At 46.0% G+C, this 18,941-nt stretch overlaps 1 protein-coding gene across 5 annotated transcripts in view; it reads left to right on the top strand.

Annotated features, from left to right (window-relative positions):
- Positions 1–18,941, top strand: part of lrba (LPS responsive beige-like anchor protein) — a 98,116-nt gene that overhangs the window by 60,795 nt on the left and 18,380 nt on the right. For all 5 annotated transcript variants that reach the window (XM_037253277.1, XM_037253448.1, XM_037253544.1 and 2 more), the window contains 7 exons: positions 6,127–6,244; positions 6,442–6,544; positions 7,542–7,657; positions 7,727–7,839; positions 10,503–10,643; positions 11,758–11,877; positions 14,141–14,293. In XM_037253277.1, the coding sequence (XP_037109172.1) occupies positions 6,127–6,244; positions 6,442–6,544; positions 7,542–7,657; positions 7,727–7,839; positions 10,503–10,643; positions 11,758–11,877; positions 14,141–14,293 (864 nt within the window). The remainder of the gene's footprint in view (positions 1–6,126; positions 6,245–6,441; positions 6,545–7,541; positions 7,658–7,726; positions 7,840–10,502; positions 10,644–11,757; positions 11,878–14,140; positions 14,294–18,941) is intronic.

An 18,941-nucleotide genomic window follows, 5' to 3' on the forward strand; every position in this document is an offset into this window, starting at 1 on the left:
AGGCATGGGCTCTGAGCGAGCAGCCTATTGATTTTCCAGTTAGCGCCTAAGTAGTTTGTGCTATCGGGCTAACGGACAGGCCGCGCAGGTACGTCATTATCAATGAGCCTGAGGTAACTCTCTCTCTCGCTCGCTCTCTCAACTGAAATGAAGCATTGCTTGTATTTTGCCCCCCCTCCTCAAGTTGCAGGCTGTGCAATTCAAAAGTTGCATTGACCACATTGCTGTCGATTGGAATTCAATTAATTCTTCCGCCCTTTAATGTAGCTATAGTGTTGTTTTTTTTTTGGTTCTTTATTTTCTCCAGCTTTAGACTAGAAAGCTCCAAAAGCAGGCTGATAAAAATCACTTGACCGAGCCGTAAGCAGGCAGGACAGTCCACGTGAAGGCGATTGTGCACGAAAGCCTTCTTCTCTTCGTGGCCATCTTGCCTCCTAATGATAACTAATGTCTCCCTTCGAGTGCTTCACCCGTAAACAGCATTGACTCGACTCGGTTTGCGACCGCACGCTCAAATTCTAACCACCAGGCCTCCCCCCCCCTCCCCCCGCCCACTCTTTGCTCGCACCTGAGCCAAGCCCCTCCATCATGCCTTGTCTGTGGGCTTGACTGGGACGGTGCCCCCCCCACCCCCCTTTTTGATTGATCCCCTCGCTCCATCATTTATTCCCCTCGGCTGCTGTCGACACCCCGTGTCAAAGGCGACACCGCCGCCTGATGGATGGGCCGGCTCGCGGATGCCAGCGTGCCTGGTAAGCCGCTGATATTACAATCAGCACCTGTGTACCTGCTGTTCGCTCACGATCGGATCCGGGTCAGCGGGAATTGAAAGATCGATTGTCCGGGCCGAGGCGTACGCCGGCGTGGAATTGTAAATGGACTTGAGACGGGCAAGCATCTGCATACTTAACGCTAGGAAGCCTCATGAATACAAGTTTGATTTTTGGCCATGTTTGCTGGTTTAAGATTTGTGGCAAAAGGAACACCGCGCCAAATTGTCACTCCTCAGTTGCCATTAGGGTTAATGATCCATGCCGTCTGCTTGAAATAGGGCATCCGTTGGGTTGTTACGGCACATTACACAGCCACCCCGAGACTCGGTCGTCGCAAACGCAAACAACACCAATAACAATTTGTTCATGCGGTTTAATATTTCACAAGACAAATTTTAAAGAGTCGTTTCAGAAATTTTATTCATTACAGCAAGTCGTCCAGGTCCTGAAGTGGCATAGCAGCCCCGGACCATTATGACTGTTTGACTGTTGACATGATGTTTCTTTTATCAAATGCTGTTTTTTTTATTTTATTTTTATTATGCCATATGTAGCGAGCTGCAGAATCTTCCAAAAAGTTCAACTTTTCTCTTCAGTGCACAGAATATTTTTTCGAAGCGTTTTGTGAAATACATGCTCTATTCGGCAGGACAACCACAGGGCAGTTGAACTTTAGATGTCCATTATATATAAATTTAAGTCCTACTCTTTGCCTGGTCTTTCAAAAGCCCACTTTGGATACCCAGCCTGAAATTCCCTGAGAGGGGTCTCCTTTTCACCCCGCACCAACTTAAGCCAACCACAATAGTGGGATTAGGAAAGAATTTACTCCGGCGCAGGCAGCTTTTGACGCCAAGCTGTCACCAAACCGCCACAAAAATGTCAAATTGACAGCCGCTGTTTGCTTCCGTGCATTCTGAAGCGCTCCTCGATTTTTTTTTAAGATATCAGCGCAAAGCAAATAAATGTGTTGGATCCATTTTATAGATTTAAAAAATAAAAGCTTTATTCGTCATCACTTACACAAAAAAGGCTTTGCAACAGAAAGGAATTATAGTTTTCAATAAAGCTCTCATTTTATGAAAAAAAATATCTTAAAAAAATGAAAATTACATGATGTATATTATAAAAATAATTCAGAAAAGAATACAAAGGAAATTATGGGAAACAGCAAACCATAAAAATATATCAATTATTATTCTTGATGATTTCATTCCAAATTGAATTAGTCCATTTTGAAAGTCTCCGATGTCTGGATCATCTCACTGACCTTTTTGCCTCACGGCTGAATAATTTTTAATGCACACTCCTTCTATCAATTAACCCCTAAGAGCGCTGCAGCGTTTTCCTAAATCCACTTTTTTTTTTTTCTATTCGGGTCACTTCAAAAAGGCTAAGCAGCCAAGGAAGAGAAAGGGCAGCAGAAAAGGCTAACCAGTTAGCAAACAGTGAAAAGAGGCTTTAATCCTTAATAGGCTAAATTCAGACTAAGTGGCCCCTAAGACGCTTTCAAAAGGGACTTTTCAGACTCGGCGTTTGGGGACTTGAATGCTTTGAGGCCTTTTTTTTTTTTTTTTTTGGGGTTGTGCTTCAGAATGACGCTGACTGCACGCTGGGCTTGTTTATTTTCCTTTCATTCTCCTCTTAAATCGCACACCACCGCAGCCTTTTTCCTCCAGTTTATTTTTTCTTGCCTGCTGCTAGTTTGTTTGACTTCCCTTGAGGGGAAAGGAACTTTTCTTCTGTTTTTTTTTTGTATGTGCGAGTGGTGATTACATCCTGAATTAGTCGCGTCGCCGGAACAATTGTGTCCGTCAGTCGTCGGTAAACAGCAGCCGTCTTTTTGAAGCTTGTCTTGTAATTGCCGTCATCAAAAAGTGTTTGGAGAATGGGGCGTTGCTTTAATTTGGTGGAAACATACAACAGAAAAATGAAGGTGATACAGTGTGCGAATTTTAATGTGATTTTGTACAGAATTTTGTAAAACAAAAAAAAAAACGCATCGTGATGCCATTTTTAGTGAATAGCATGCGAGACAAAATGGCCGCCTCGAGCTGGATAATAACGTGGATTTCTAGCATGTTTAGACTGGTCAGGAAACATAAAACATTTTAGGCCTTTTTGATTAGAGTTCACCTGTAAAGTCAATTCCGTAAATTTCTTTCTAAATCGTAAACAGTTGAGAAAATGAGCAGATGATTGCATCACGCTCCACCGGTTCAAGCCTCGGAGACACGATGGCTGCTGGATAAGCAGCCAAGTGTGAAAGTCCGGTCATGTGGCTGCGGGTTTTTCCTCATTAGCCGCCATTGTTTTTGCCTTGGCACCTCCTCGAACCTTCCTTCTCTCCTTAACGCCATCCTTGTGCTTATGCAATCCAGCCTTCACTATTTCTTTTCGCCTCCCCTGCCTATCACTCAATCTCAAAATCAAAATCCGTCTTAATTGGCTCCAGAGGGCCGGAGGAGGCTTTTGTGTCAACGCTGACGAGGTGTCCCGATTGGTCGGCGGGCTCAGACAGCCAACAGACCCCCTTGTTAGAGAGTCGGGTCGGCGAGGGGCTTTTGCTCGCTCGTTAGTACGATGAACTCATTGGCTGACGAGCCGGCTGACAAGGCCTGGCTTGCCTGCGTGCGGGGACAAGACCTGAACGATTTTTAAAACCAATCTAATTGCTGCCCCCCCCCCCCCCCCCCTCACTATTGCGATTTACAGTGCGATTACATCGCTAATCTTTTGGGTAGCTACACAAGAGATGCTAACCAAATACACAGTCCAAACTTAGCTATAAAAGTTCGAATCAGCCATATTTTGTCACCGTACCAAAGCAAACTTTTGCTTTTCTAACTACGTGAGCACGTGTATGAATTTAAAACATATTTTGCTTGATTAAAAAGCAATTTGCGACCCTCAACGAGTATTACAGGTTCTTTTATGAATTTTCTCTGCGCTCGGTCTTCTCTCCCCGCTTTGCTGTTTTGATGTTGATGGATCACCTCTCTTCCTCCCGCTCATTAATTTCATCACCTTATCTCCCACACAGCACTTGATTCCACCCAAAAAAAAAGGTAATGATAAATCCCTCATCCATTATCCTTTAACCGAGGCAGCCGCGCGGAAACACTTAATAACAGGCAACAAATTGAACTTCAATCACCTCGTTTCCCCCCCCCCTCCCTCACGCCTCCATCCAATCGACGCTGCGAGTTATTCGGCACTTTTACATATTTGCCTCACGTGTGTTTACCTTACAACGCTGCCACTAAAACAGATTGTTGCGCTAATTAGCGCCGGCGTCGTCATATCAGGCCAAAAACACGCTCGTGGAGGCTAGCCTACAACCACTTTGTCATTTCCAAATTCCAAAAGGGCAACGATGGGATTCAAGTCATCTTTCTAACAAGATGGCGGCTTGAAAAAAGGCATCGTAAGGTTCTAGCGTGGCGTGCTCGGTGCTTTCCATTTCCACAGCCCCCTTCCGTCCTTCCTTCCTTCATGTGTCCCTCTTCATTCTTCAGCCTTTTGGGCGTCTGACAGTGACAAACGACAGCGGCGCAGAAATGAGCAGCAGCCACGGCAGCCTGGCCCCGGCAGGCCGCTCCAAACAGGTTGAAATAGGCGCGCAGAGCTTGGCAATCAGCGGCGTTCCTTTGTTTTCTCTCTGCGGCGTGACGCCTTCAAATTGATCTGCCGGCGCAGCCGACCCGAATGCGCCGTTTCGCTCGGAATGAAACGTCGATAGAAGTGTGCCCCGCCGAGACTTGATTTGGTTTTGACCTTCATTTCATTTTCTTCTTTACAAATGCTCTCTATCGGGGTTCTTAATCAAAACTCTTACGTGTGTTTTGAAACAGGAATTTTTTTTATGGTCAAATAGGAAGCAGATCATTTATAAAGATTTGTTAAAGGTTTAACAAAGCAACAACTGCATTATGTTTTTATATTGCATGATTTATATGGAATAGAAAAATCATCTGGTGAGGAGCATTTTTTGTGTATTTTGTATTGTGCTTTATTTCAGACCTTCACTGCCATCCAAGTAAAAATGGATCTTTGACGTCTATAGCCGTCCATGGCAGTGAATGAGTTAAAAATGAGTGATCCGCTTCTAGCCTAACTATTTATCACTGGATGTGTAATAATTCCCGCACGGACAGTAACCTCCACGGCGTGTCCATTTATCCCGGACGTGGTCACATTACGGCGTCGATAGTTTGTCAGGCTGCTTGTCACTTGCTCCGCTTTTTCATCTGCAAAGTAAAAAGATGAAGACGCCGGGGGTGGGGGGGGGGGGGGGGGGACGATTTAAGGGGTCATTGAGATTGTGTGAGTGTCACATGCTGGTAAAATATATTTGTCGGACTCCATCAGTTGTACGCATCTTCTTGACACGGTAAAAAAAAAAAAATCAAATTTATTTCTGTGTCTAGATTGATTGACTCTTCCCCTGGAAATAATTTGAGCTCCTTTAGGTTCAGGTCAAAGCGCGACGGGTGCGAGCGTAACAATTTCTGATGTGCTGTCAGCGCGGCTGACTCGACCCCCTCCTCGCTGCTGCTAATTCCAGCATTTAGACGTGCTACTCCTCTACTTAGCGCTGCTTTGTTAACAAGGTCTTTTTGCTTCAAAGGTTTCTGCAACAGTAAAAAAAAAAAAAAAGACACTCGCCATCACGAAACGCTTCTTCTCCTCGAGCGTTATTATTCATCGCACATATTTAAATGCGAGGCTGGCTGTTGAGTTGAGAGGAGCTCATTAGAAGGCTGGCCGAGGCGGAGGGGACCAGCTGAGGACAGCCACCGCTTGGGCTTTCTCTCCGAGGAATACGAGAGACTCACTTCAAAGTCTCTGGAGTTCAATTAAATGTGGATTAGTGGCTGGGACAAGCTGCCCGAGACAACACAAGCAGAAACAGCAGCTTCTCTCTGCCCTATTCATACTCTCCTCCCAGAAAATATCAATATAATGCTGTTTTTGGACATAAAAGAAACACTGTCAAGAGGTGCTTTGAGATACGAGCGACCCGACTTACAAGTTTGTCTTGTATCAATATGCCGATTGTAGCGCTTATCGTATTTCCTTCTACCACGCAGGTGATCCTTGTTCTTCAGCCGCCATAAGTCACCTCTCAGCGTGCTAAATAGCTGCCATTTTAGCGCTAAAGGAATCCCTTTTTCATGGAGGCTGATCAATAAAAGACATTAATCGTGCTCCCCGGGCTGGAAGGTGAAAAATGAACTGGCGTGACCCTTCCGCTAGCTTTAGAATATTTATTTCGACTTTGGGATACAATTGTAAAGCTGTCTTGTATTTCATTTTATTTTTTATTTTATTTTTGTTTATTTTGTTGCAGATTTTGGCATACACAGAAGGTCTTCATGGCAAATGGCTGTTCGCGGAGATCCGGGCCATCTTCTCCAGACGTTACCTCTTGCAGAACACGGCCCTGGAGATCTTCATGGCTAACAGAAGTAAGGCGGCGACATGCTACAGTGGTACCTCGACTCCCCAGCTGAATGGGTTCCCTGACAATGTGCAATAACTCTAATTACATGTAACTCAAATCAAGTGTACGCCTTGAAATGAACAAGAACGTCGAGGTGCCACCGCATTCATTTAAACATGGGAAACGTTGAATCACGCAATATTTCCTCAAATCTCACCACAGCCGCCGTCATGTTCAACTTTCCCGATGCCGCCACCGCCAAGAAGGTGGTCCACAGTCTTCCCCGCGTGGGCCTCGGCACCAACTTTGGCCTCCCACAAACCAGGTTAGACCTCCATCAATTCCATTTTTTTAAGTTTGTGTCCATTCATTTCCCAGTTTTATTTTTAAATCTCGTAATATGACTAATATTTACACAATATATTGGAGTACAAAATAATAGTTATTTCGTATTTATTTTATTATTTTTATTTATTATTCATTTTTTGTTTTTAAAAATGATCACAATGTTGACTAAAACAAAGAAATGTACACTAAAAAAAAACATTCAACGCTTGCTTTTTTTTTGTATCTTGCTGTACCTTTTTTAAACCACAACATATGGCGCAGGAAAGAAAAAAAGTTATTAATACATTCACGCTGTGTAATTATTCAATGAACAAGAGTGCATCGAGTGATGATTGAGTGTGGTCGTGGTAGCCGTAGTAATGTGTGTGCGTGTGTGTGTGTTCAAGTCCATTAATCAGGTTAGTTTGCAGACCGAGCCGGGTCACTTTGCCTCATTGACTTTCGACAGGCGCTCTCTAGGACAGCAATGCACATTCACATGCGCAATATTGCTTCCATTGCATCCTCTTTTCAACATATGTTGAAGGAAATGCAAAAAAAAAGGGAAAAAAGTAAGCTGGGATATCCATGATTCCTTGATTATAAAATGAAAAAAAAGGTCTGCTACAAACGGGTCCATATTTTCACTTTTAAGAAGCCCTAATGACAGTAATCACCGTGTTGACAGTGATTAATTCCATCATTCCCCTTTGTTTTAATTGGATTGGGACTCATTTGTTTTTGTCCTGCCACATGTAGTACTTTGCACACTGCAGATTTGTGTGTCTGTGTGTGTGTGCATGCGTGTGTACGTCAGTAAGTGTGCACCTTCGGCCAAATGTATTGCGTATTTGTCTTGAACTAGTAAAGCTTTGCATATTTCTCACATGATGTCAAATAGAGATTGCTAGCTTGTTAGCATTGCTTAGCATGTTAGCTACCATGTCAATATTCTTTAGCACTGTAGCACAAATTTCCCTTCTTTTATTTTTCAGGCGTATCTCCCTGGCCACGCCAAAGCAGCTGTTCAAGGCCTCCAACATGACGCAACGTTGGCAGCGTCGCGAGATCTCCAATTTCGAGTACCTCATCTTCCTCAACACCATCTCCGGTAAGGACGTGTCCCAGTTTGCCTTTTTGTCCCCGTATCCCCCGTCCTCATCTTCCCGTCTTCCACCAGGACGGACCTACAACGATCTGAACCAGTACCCCGTCTTCCCCTGGATCATCACCAACTATGAAGCAGATCAACTGGACCTGACTCTGCCGAGCAACTTTCGAGATCTGTCCAAGGTACTTGAAGGAATTAATTGTTGAACACATGACATCATGTCCAGCCTGTGTTACGGCTAAAGCGGCGGACGCCTCGTCTCCTCGCCACATTCCTCGCTTTCAATCTGCCCCCACCCTCTTCATCTTCGACTCCAGCCTTTGCATGATTCCGTTCTGCGGCGTCACATTACCCGGCAGAGGCTGAAATGTGACAAAACAACGGCAGTGCGCGGCACTCGAGCGGAGTGGTAATAGATGTGTATGACTTGTGTTTTATTCATGCTGTTGACATACATGTGGTATCAGTGTAGGATCGCTGGAGCGTAGCAGACTGCCATGTGTGCAAAAGGCCAACGCAGCCCCCCCCCCCCCTCAATCAAGCCTCCCCCACCCTCCCCCACACACTTTTGCTCTGGCAGTCATGTGTTCCTCCGTGTTACCTTTTTATCGTTGTTACATTTCAAAGCTCATCCAGGCGCTCGTTTCTTCTTTATTGCAATGTCTGCTAGCATTTTTTTTTTCTTTGCTTATACTGAAACACACACATGAAAATAGAAGAAATCTATCCATCCATAATCGTCAACTCAGATTACATTACATTAAAGTTACATACACGTTTAAGGAATAAAGGTTTGGGATTTAACACTTAGGCCTATTACGCTACTGTACTGTACAGCGGTTTTGTCGAGAAAACGAATTATGTGACAGGCGCTCCCGCCGTGACATTGAGAAGCCAAAGTGGCGTGAACGCGCTCCTCCACACGTCACGCGATGTCATCGTCCGCCGGCGCAAAAGAGGCCACACGCAATTTATGCCCCCCCTCGCCTGCCGTGACCCCGGGGGGCTTTCTTATCATAAACTCTAACCTCCAGCTGACATCAAACGCTGCCCCCCCCCCCCCCCCCCCCCCCCCCCCCCGTCCTCGAGATAACGTTGTAGTCTCGATAAGCACGCGCTGGAACTGACTTCATGTGTATATATATATTTTTTTTTTTTGTGATGGCGTTGTAACAGAAGTAGCGAAGCGTTATCGAGCGCAGCGGACTTCTCGTAGCCGTGTAGGCTAATGGCGTATTGATTTTTGAGCCATGCGTGGCCCATATGTTTATCCCCCAGGCGCCTCCCCTACAACCATTTTCACCGTTGCAAAAACTGCAATATACAGAAACACGTTAAAAAAGATTCTGAAGAACCCCCACCCTGAATTCCGTCGGCCATTTTGCTTGAAGTGATGTCACAAGGTCACATATTTTGGAGAAGAAAATTCTTCACCTGTAACATATTTTTGGACGTGTTGTGGTTTCCGCTTCATTCGTTCATAATAATCACAGTCTTGAATTTGATTCATGTGGCCTTGAAGAATGATCAAATAATCTGATGTTACTTGCGTGCAATATTTTTAAAGTAAAAGTAATTTGTGGTCTACAAAATAGCCACTGTGCCGCATTGTGGACACTCCCGGGAATCGTTTCTTCCTTTTAATTACCCCAACTAATTCTTTCCGGATTAATCCGAGATGAATTCGCAGATGTTTGTCTCATTACGGCTGCAGTGTGTTAGCATGCGTTGGCTAACTCTCCGGTCTAATTAGAACTCTGCTATTGGCTCGTTTATCTGAACCTCTCGTCTCGGTCCCGGTGACATATTGGGCCAATTTGTAGCCCGCAGAATCCGCTGTCCGCCCCTCGCCGAGCACCTCGTCGCTGTACGTACTGTAAGTGCCCCCCCCCCCTCCCCCGCTATAATTTACAGCATTAACGACGTCAGGCCGACCCGTGCACGTGCACTTGCGCGATGTCGCCGCGGCGCTTTCACTATTTCTTATTTTATATGCCTCCTTCAAGCCTTTTCTTTTTTTAATGAGTCGGCTGTTATTAGGGTTATAAATCAGAGCAATGGCTGTGATGTATAATTCACCATGTGTACTCACCCCTTACCCCGGCGGACCCCCACCCCCGAGGAAGCCGCAGTGTATCACTGTCAACTCGGAGCTGCACGGCACTGCGTAAATCCACGCAAACACACACTCAGGCACATTTCATATTGTCGTGTATTGTTGCCTTATTGCCACTGTGGCTATTGTCATCACTTTCAAGAAAAACAAAATATATAATAGAAATATAAATTGCAGATATAAGAAAAAAAATCTGCTTGTAGTTTTACCGCTTGTTGCTGCTGCTCACCGCCGGAGAGAGAAAAAATAAATAAGGGATAGATTTTTACCAAACATTGCACCAACACCACCGCACACGCCCCATCACATCCGCACACAGCAGTAGCCCAAGCGCAAAATCAATACTCCCGGTCCGGCGCGAGTCTCCCAGTGACAGGCGGCCTATGATATGAAAGAGATGCCATTGATCCACACCTCGCCAGACCCTCATCCTCAAAAGGCCATCATTCCATTAGCATCGATCCGCTATGTTTGTGTGCATGTGATGGATTAAGGCGGCGGCCGGGAAAATGAGGCGCGACCGGCAGAGGACTAATAAAAATCGAAGCGTCCTGAAAGTGATTTCTATAAATGGGGATTTAAATAACAGCCTCCAGACAAAGGGCTGCTGCTTATTCTCAGACTGATGTCAACTTAATATGACTTAATCATTTTTTCGACACTATCCGGGGTTACTCAAGTGCTATTATTCAGCCATTAATGCAAAGTAATATTGAAATCCCTCCGCAGCCCATCGGTGCTCTGAACCCCAAGCGGGCCGCCTTCTTTTCCGACCGCTACGATTCGTGGGACGACGACCAGGTACCAAAGTTCCACTACGGCACGCATTACTCCACCTCGAGCTTCACCCTCATGTGGCTGCTGCGCATGGTAAGTGGCAAACGTCATAACAAGCAGCTAAAAAACAAAAGAATGCTATGTGTGTTAGCTAAATGCTAGCTGTGTATTACACATTGTGTATTAGAACCACTTAATTTTGTCTGCTAGGTTAATGCTAACATACATTGCAAAGCAGATTAGACGGGTTAGCCAAACTAGCGTTCATGTTTCGGTCATTGAAACCGTTTCTTTGAACAAACATAAACAGCAGCAACACATGAACTGACAGCATAAAGGAAATAAACTCTGCATATATTCTTTATCCATTTTGGATGGAAGCAAAACAAACAACAAAAATACCAAGTTGTACAATGCAAGCATTATTATTCCAAACCACCAAGAAAAACATAAATATATAATGAAAAGCTAATATATAAAAATAGTTTCTTCTCATTCATTGTTGCTCATTTAATAGGTTGTCGCCGAATCGCACTGTCCTCAAAGACCCCCGCACTGCAATCAAACAAGGCTTCTGGTTGAGATTATTTTCATAGACTCAGTGCACACTGCAATATTGTCTCTGTTGAGTGGATGCCATCAATCTGGCCATACTGCCCTCCAGGGATCGGGAGGTTACTAAGTTTTTTTTTTTTTTTTGCCTCTTCTCCCCCCCTTTGTATGTTATTGCGCCACTAGCTCACCATTGTCAGCGAGTCCCAGAAGGGCCGCAGCATTGATCCACGAGCATCATTAGCCGGCTTATGCTTAGGCCGCTTTACCGCTTGAGCCTGGTGTTAAAACTCTCCAATGCCTATTAATGTCCCACACGTGACCCTCTCATATATTGTCCAAATTATTTGTTAGCATAGCGGTTGGCGGCGGCGGCGGTCTTCAGGTATATGGCGGGCGTTTCACTTGGGGGTCTCGGGCCAGTGAGAGCACGATTGATCTGCCCTAACAAGATTATACATGATTAGAAATGCATCAGTGGCATGGCTTTATTGGCTTTGGAGGCTCACTGGGGTTACTCACCCCCTCCCACCCCTCAACGCAATGTTTGTTAGAAGCCACAATATGACTCAATGCATCTGCAAAAATTGTAATATTGGCTGCAAAAGAGCTGCAGAGGTTATTCAAATATTACGAATTTTTTTGTCATCCTCAGGAACCCTTTACCACGTTCTTCCTCAACTTCCAAGGAGGCAAGTTCGACCACGCCGATCGCACGTTCTCATCGGTGTCCCGCGCCTGGAGGAACTGCCAGAGAGACACGTCGGATGTCAAGGTACACCAACAAACAAGCGAGCCATGCAGTGATGGAAAAAAATTCCAAAGGCGAAATCGCAGTGCGATAGAATCCCAAGTGGAGCCGAGGAAGGTTCCGCTGCACCCTATGAACAATATTCCGATAGACACGGAAGAGCGGCAGTGCAAAAGAGGAATCGCGATGGCCAGTCACTTGCAATTACTGTCCCGTGGCAATGAAAGCTTCCCGGTCCTGCGATCAAAGCCAAAGACTAATCCTCATCTGTCTCCCATTCAGCCGGGCTATAACCTGGACTTCAATCTTCCCCAGCACCCCCCCTTCTCTCTCTCCAAATCTCTGCTGCGCTGTTGGATTTGCCCCCCAAAACAGCCCGGGTCGACTTCGCACACTTTTAACTGCTCCCCTAAAACATTTACAGTCCGACATTGCATGTCAAAGCAAGCTCAGGGTCTCTTGGCACCGGGTCACCGAATCGGGGGGCCGGTGGGGCGTCGAGGGGTTTTGACGCTTGATTGCGCTCGAGTACCCCCCCCCTTCTCCCCCTTCACCCCGGCGATAAAACATGTGGATCGCGTTACAGCGTAGTTGCCGACGCTTGATTGCGAAAGCGGCCGTTTTTGCTCCCGCCGTCCAGACCCGTCAAAGCGGATCAGAGCGACCGGGCTCAAAGTCACATCAAAACAACAAGCCAATCTGGACCGCATCACAACATAAGACGATTGGCCAATCAAAATCCGATTTCTCCACATAGTTTGTTTTTCTTTTAATATGAAACCCAAACAATTTTATTTTTTGCAGTTTTTTGAATAACTACAAAAAAAAATGCTAAATCGTCGCTCTCCAATAAAAAAAGCTTTGCTTTTTTTTTTTCTTCAATAAAAGCGAAACCAACTTCCATTAAACGTCTTCAACTTAAGCTGGATCGAACCTAGAGCACCAAACGTTTTTGTGTTGTTTTTCTTTTCTTTTCAATACACGTCCGCCGTCTTTTTCCACTCGGACACACCCATTCACTCCCGACGCAAAAGAGGAATTAGCAAAGAGACATTTCAATTTAGCTTGCCAAGTATACCTTTTAGCTTTAGCGTTCCAGCCATTCATGGAAGTCCAACATCCCTCCCAGAGGCCAAAAAGCTCCCGTGTGTTATTTCTTCTCTTAAAAAAAGAGAGAGAGAAAGAGAAGGGGGCGATAATAGGCTACAACACCCCGATTGAATGTGTCTCTAGCCTGGGTGACGCTAGCATGACCTCCCAATCCCTTGACCCCTCGCCTCAGCCTAGAGGCATCAGAGAAACCTGCAACAGTGGTTGCAGGGGAGGGGGGGGGGGGGTGCTTGGGGCAGTGACCCATGACAGGACAGGATTGGGGATCAGAGGGGCTGGCCTCTGACCAGGGGCCACTGCACATTACGCTGCGTGCGAGGCAACCCTCCGGCCTTTTCTGCTCTACGTGCGTGTAGCACTTTTTACAGCAGCCCCCCGGGCTCTTTTTTAGTCGGAGGTCGTCTTCTTGCGCAGTGAAGTCATTTCGCAAGTGAGAGGAAGCGGCCGTGTTGTTTTTAGAGCCCTTGTGTTTGCTTGCTCGTTTGATGAGCTCTTTGCACTACATCGACATTTGTTTGTGTTGCTTGGAAGTCTCGCTGCCGCTTTTTGGAACCCGAAAGTATAAGCGAGAGTTCTATTTTCTGTTTGGCAGGCATCGTCTCACGTTTCCTAATTTTTCCTCCAGTGGTTTTCTAAAACTTCAAACGCACAAATATGTAGTTATCTAAACACTTTTTTTCTCTCCAAAAATGGAAATCATTTTCATGTTTTTTTTTTCTTCCAAATATTGAAATGAATTTTTTCATCATGTTTGTGTCCGTTTTTTTTGTTCTGATGTGACCGCTGTCTGTAGTAGCATTGCCTTAAAACGAGCTTAGCTATTCCAAGACAATAAAAGCAAAATGTAAACTATTTTAACGTTCACAGTTCACCGCATAGTTGTGTATAACTTCCACCTTAATCATCCACTTGTTTACACGTCGGGGTACGTCGCGGCGTCTTAATTGAAGACGCATGGGCTCTAACAATAACACCAGCTCGGAACCCCGAGGGCGGCTTTGTCTGCGTTTGTTTACACTCATTATGCTACAAGTTCCGCTTTGTTAGCGTTTGGGAAGGGCTCGTGTATTGCTGTCATAACCGGATTGCGTCTCGCCGTCGTACATGTGGGGAATATGTTGTGTTGTTTGAGACAGGGCAAATAAAACAAACCTATTTTTTTTTGTTCCCTGCGCAGGAGCTGATTCCAGAGTTCTACTACCTCCCTGAGATGTTCGTCAACACCAACTCGTACAACCTGGGAGTGATGGAAGACGGCACGGCCGTGTCGGACGTGGAGCTGCCCCCCTGGGCCAAGACCCCCGAGGAGTTTGTGCGCCTCAATCGGCAGGTAAGCCTCGCCGAGGAACATAATTAGAATGAATTCAATAGTAACTCAAAACGACATTGTTATTTCCTGACGGGCTACATTGTGGGTACTTCAGCCTTCTCAGTGTCTGCGGCCACTGGGACCTGCTAACCAGCCGGTTAATATGACCAGACCCCAATCATTAATCATGCAATGTCTTTTTTTTTTTTCTCGGGGGCGGGGGGGGGGTGTGTCCATCTGCATGCTTTTTGTGTTGTATTTTTTCATGCCTCAAAGCGCCAAAGCGCTTGCACGGTACTAAAACTTCGACCCTCGTAGCATTGTGAGAGGGACCCTCGATGATGATGGCCCGGTTGAAAGAAAGGCCAAATGATGGCAGAGGATGAGGTCGAGGTACGGCTGCGTGGGTGGACAGCCTCGGCGCGGTGACGGATCGCTGGCATTTGAGGGTGTCAGCTGGCACAGTCGCGAGAGGGATGAGCGTGGCACTGAGGAGAGACGCAAGAGTGAAGGACTTAATGGGCTCTTTGGTTCACTTTGGCTGCCAGGCGCGCTAATGGCCTCACCGCAACAAGGATTTAGTCACACACACATATACACACTCCAGTTCGCCGTCTTCCACTCGCGGTTATGAGCCCGAGATGATTAACAGCTAATTAAGGTCCAATCTGGAGAGGCCATTAAAAGGCTCTCAGAGTAAAGGATTGCGCGTAGTGTCGCCGTCGCGGGCATGCCAAACGGCAGCTTGTTTTCGTAGCCGCGAGCGCTTCTCGCCGGGTAATAAAAGTAATCCAACGTAAGTTATGACTGCTGGAACGGATACGCCGCGCATGTCTCTTGTTATTCTTCTGTATGGAAACACACAGCAGCAAAGCGGCCATTGTTGCCTTAACAGGAGCCCCCCACACTAGCATGCTAAAGGGAATGCTAACGGCTAGCATCGAGAGTTGAACTTTAACCTTTAAGCAACCACAAACATTCTGTTTTGTTATGACTTCACGTTTGATCAAGTGGAGAAAGATCATTTAAGTATGTATTTGTAATCTATTTCTGGGTCATTTAAACCAGACACTGATTGATAATAATTCCAAACATATTCCCAGGGGAAAAGAAGTCTTACCATTCCTGTCAAAAATAGTCAAACTCTACACATCCCAAATTTGCTGCTCCCTCGTTCATATTTGGCCTCTTGAAGGCACATTGTGCTCTTGTCCTGGTGCTGACAGACCAACAAACCGCACACAGGGTACAAATACGCCAGGGTATTGCAATATAAATTGCACGCTTTGTAAATCATGCCTTGCGCCTTCGGAAGGAGAGCCTTTTGCTGGTGTTGAAGGGTCAAGACAAGTGAGTGATGGCTCTGACGCTGAGGAGCATCTGTACGTGCGCTTGCTACCTGAGTATCGAAACAATATTTCCTATCTCATGCTTGGAATGATGTTTCTCCTTTGGGGGGGCATTCGGTGCACCTCACAGCTGTCGAAACCGCAAAGACCGTTCTGGAGCGTCACGGGACGCATGTCCTATTAATATGACTCAAAGCACATTTCCATACTTTTAAATGGCAGCCCTGTCCCACCACCAAACTTCTGTGGCTTCAATTCTCACTCGTTGTCGACGTGAGTGTGAAAGGTTGTCTGTCCGTGATTGACTGGAAACCAATCCAGGTTGGAGTTTGATGTACATTTACTGTCAACTCTCTCTAAATATGAAGGAAAAAAAAGATTACACTGTGTAAGTGGGCCTAGTTTTTTTTTTCACAGAAAGGGAAAGTAGCTCCCGCATTTCTTCCCACACTTCCCCGAGCAGCGCTCGCTCACAGCGGCGGCCATCCATAATGAAGCGTCATGTGACATCTGTTTACGTTGCTCTTTTATCCAAGCTTGCGCATAAATGTCATTCCCGGCAGTTTCTCGGCGCTCCCCACGTGTCCGCTGAGGTAAACCACCGCAAGACGTACTTATGCGCTGACGGAGTGAGTGAGTGTCAGTCGCCCTCCCCGTTAGCTTCACGCTAATCCGCGCGTCACCACAGCGGGATGGGAACGGGCCGGTGTGGCGAGGCGCTGGCCGTGCTCTGGCTAATGTCAGACGGCGCTCGCCGGAGGAGGATCGTCCGACGGCAGGGGAGGACATGTTTACCGCCTTTTACGAGCCCCCTCCACCTCCCCCTTCCCGATATTTCACTCGTCTTCTGCGGTGACATCACGGAGGGAGAGCCTGAGAAATGCGCTGATCTACTGCCGCTGACATGCCGGCTCGCTAATGTTGTCCTTCTCTTCAATCCTCCCCGATAAACTCCTTTCTTCTTCTTCTCTTACGTCTTTGTCCTTATCTGGACGTCTGTTCAACGGACAAGTCGTGTTAGTGGCTTCTGTTGAACTTTTTAGTCCGTCAAGAACGTCAAAGGTGAAAGCTAAGCAGTAGCTGGAGTGTTAGCACAGTTTAGCGACAGAATGAAGTTTGGAAAAGGAAAAATACGCTGTTGCAGTTTTGGTTATGCCGCCTCCATGAGATCATAACTCTCTTGCAAATGTTGATATAGTTTGTTGGAGAAGTATAAAATCGGTGTTGGTTACCGCAAACTTGAGTCACTGCCGTTGGTTCGGCCCATTTACTTCCCAATCAGCGATGTTTACCTTCTTGCCCTTTGCCGTTAATTGGACCACTTAGCTCACCCTGTCCTGACGCGCCGTCTTTGTTTTGACGAGATACCGGCCCAATCACCGCTCATTGGGATTCTTTTCCTCGTGAGGCTTCTCTTCAACTGGAAGAAGCCGGTGGAAGGTTTCAGGTTTCAGTTTGCCGCCGTTGACCCACCGCCACAACTCTTGCAGTTGTGACCCGTCTAATTAGCTAAGCGGGTTGGAAGGTGACCTGAAGACCAAATCCGCGGTCCTCGCATGCGAAGAACGGAAACAACCGCTCCGAGGTTCTCCCTCCTTACGTCCGTGTCGAGGCGGGCCCCTCGGTCCAGGCTTCTCGGTTGACAGTCGGCTTCTCATTTACAGCGACTTAATAAGGCCTTTAATCAGAGCGCTTGTCAACCTTCGGGCCGGGGCGAGTCCACGGAGTTGATCCCGAAGATCGGATTTCTGGAAGAAATAGCAGAAAGGTGGGGGGTGGGGAAATATGAAGGCTGACCTGGAAGGAAAAGTTAAAAGGGGCCGGTTATATTAATAGTGAGAAATGATTTGAATTTAAGTACAGTGTACTTTTGTAAACTCATCTTTTGTTATTTACGGAATGTGTAATTGGTTTATAATTGTTTCTATTTGCTCTTTTTCTATTTGACAGTCCTTCGGCCTGACTTAATGACTCACCTTCTAAAGATAAATCCCACTCGGCAAAGCCACAAACCACAATGAGGCTCAGACACATCACACAAAGATCCTTTGGTGGCCTTTCAGACTTTTTGAGAAGGAAAATAAGGATCACGGTCTCTCATAACAGAAAAAAAAAAAAAAGCCTTCTAAGGTGACGTTTTTGAGATCATGATCAAGAAAAACTAAGTGTCAGCCAGCTGCTTAACTGGTCACTTAGTATCTTGGCATCTATGGGAAGGATCTCGTGTCTTGAGAAAAAAAAAATGAAAATATGGTGTCTGTAAAGTGTCGGCCTTTGACAGCGACTCAGTCAAAGTGTCCGTCTGCAGACGTCTCTTGGGGTTTTCTTTTTTGGGTCCGGCGACATGCTTTATGTTTCAAAGGGGAAAATAATTCGAGTAATCTGACACAGTCTGGGCATGTTCGTTTTTTGGGTGTATTTTCATTGGCATTTGGGAGACGGCCCTGTTCCGCGACTGGAAGGAAAAAACACTTGAGATTTTGAAAAAAGATACGACTGATCTAAAGAGCAGGGGTCTTCAATACGAGGAGCCCGGACCCGTGTGGACCCAGAGCTTTTTACAAATAGTGGCAAATGCTTGAAATTGAACTCTCGAAATTCTTTGTCATCCTTTTTCATGGGCCAAGTAAAGTGCCATTTTGAAGGCCATTCAACCTAAAGACGCAGGAAGTCGGCCATTTTGGTGTCAAGTGGCCATTTTGGTGTCAAGTGGCCATTTTGTCTCTGTAGCATCCTGTGGGATTTTCAAACAAATTCAGCCCTCAAAGCCGGTTTACCCGAGCAACAACAAAAAATAACCACCGATGTCAGTCACATATTTCTTTCTTTTATTTGGCAGTTTGTTCTAACATATGACCAAATGTTTTGCAATTAATGAGCTCATCATGCATACGCTGTATATTGATGTTTGTTTGTGAAGGTAATCGCCCCGCTGATGACGAATTCGATTCCCATCCGTGCACTTTGTCAAATATGAAACAATAGTAAAGTGGGATCGCGGCGACTTCCAACGCCCCCTCGGCCCCTTTCATAATTTACATAAAGGCAGCTAAATTATTCATTAATTATCTCAGCAGCCCCTGCGGATGAGGGTGGCACACAAACTGGATGCTAATTGGCCCATCAATAATCCCGCCTGCTTTCTGGTGAAGGGGCCACTCCATCCCACCTCAGGAATCCGCTATCTGGCCCAGACCTTCTGCTCCTTCAACGCAACACACCCAACCTGGCACACACTCAAACCATTTCTTCATTTGCTGCGCAATACTTTCGACTAAACAATTCCTCTTTTTTGGCTTTGTTTCTAACTTTGAGAAGCA

The sequence above is a fragment of the Syngnathus acus genome, chromosome 1 (assembly GCF_901709675.1).
Source record: "Syngnathus acus chromosome 1, fSynAcu1.2, whole genome shotgun sequence".
Taxonomy (NCBI): domain Eukaryota; kingdom Metazoa; phylum Chordata; class Actinopteri; order Syngnathiformes; family Syngnathidae; genus Syngnathus; species Syngnathus acus.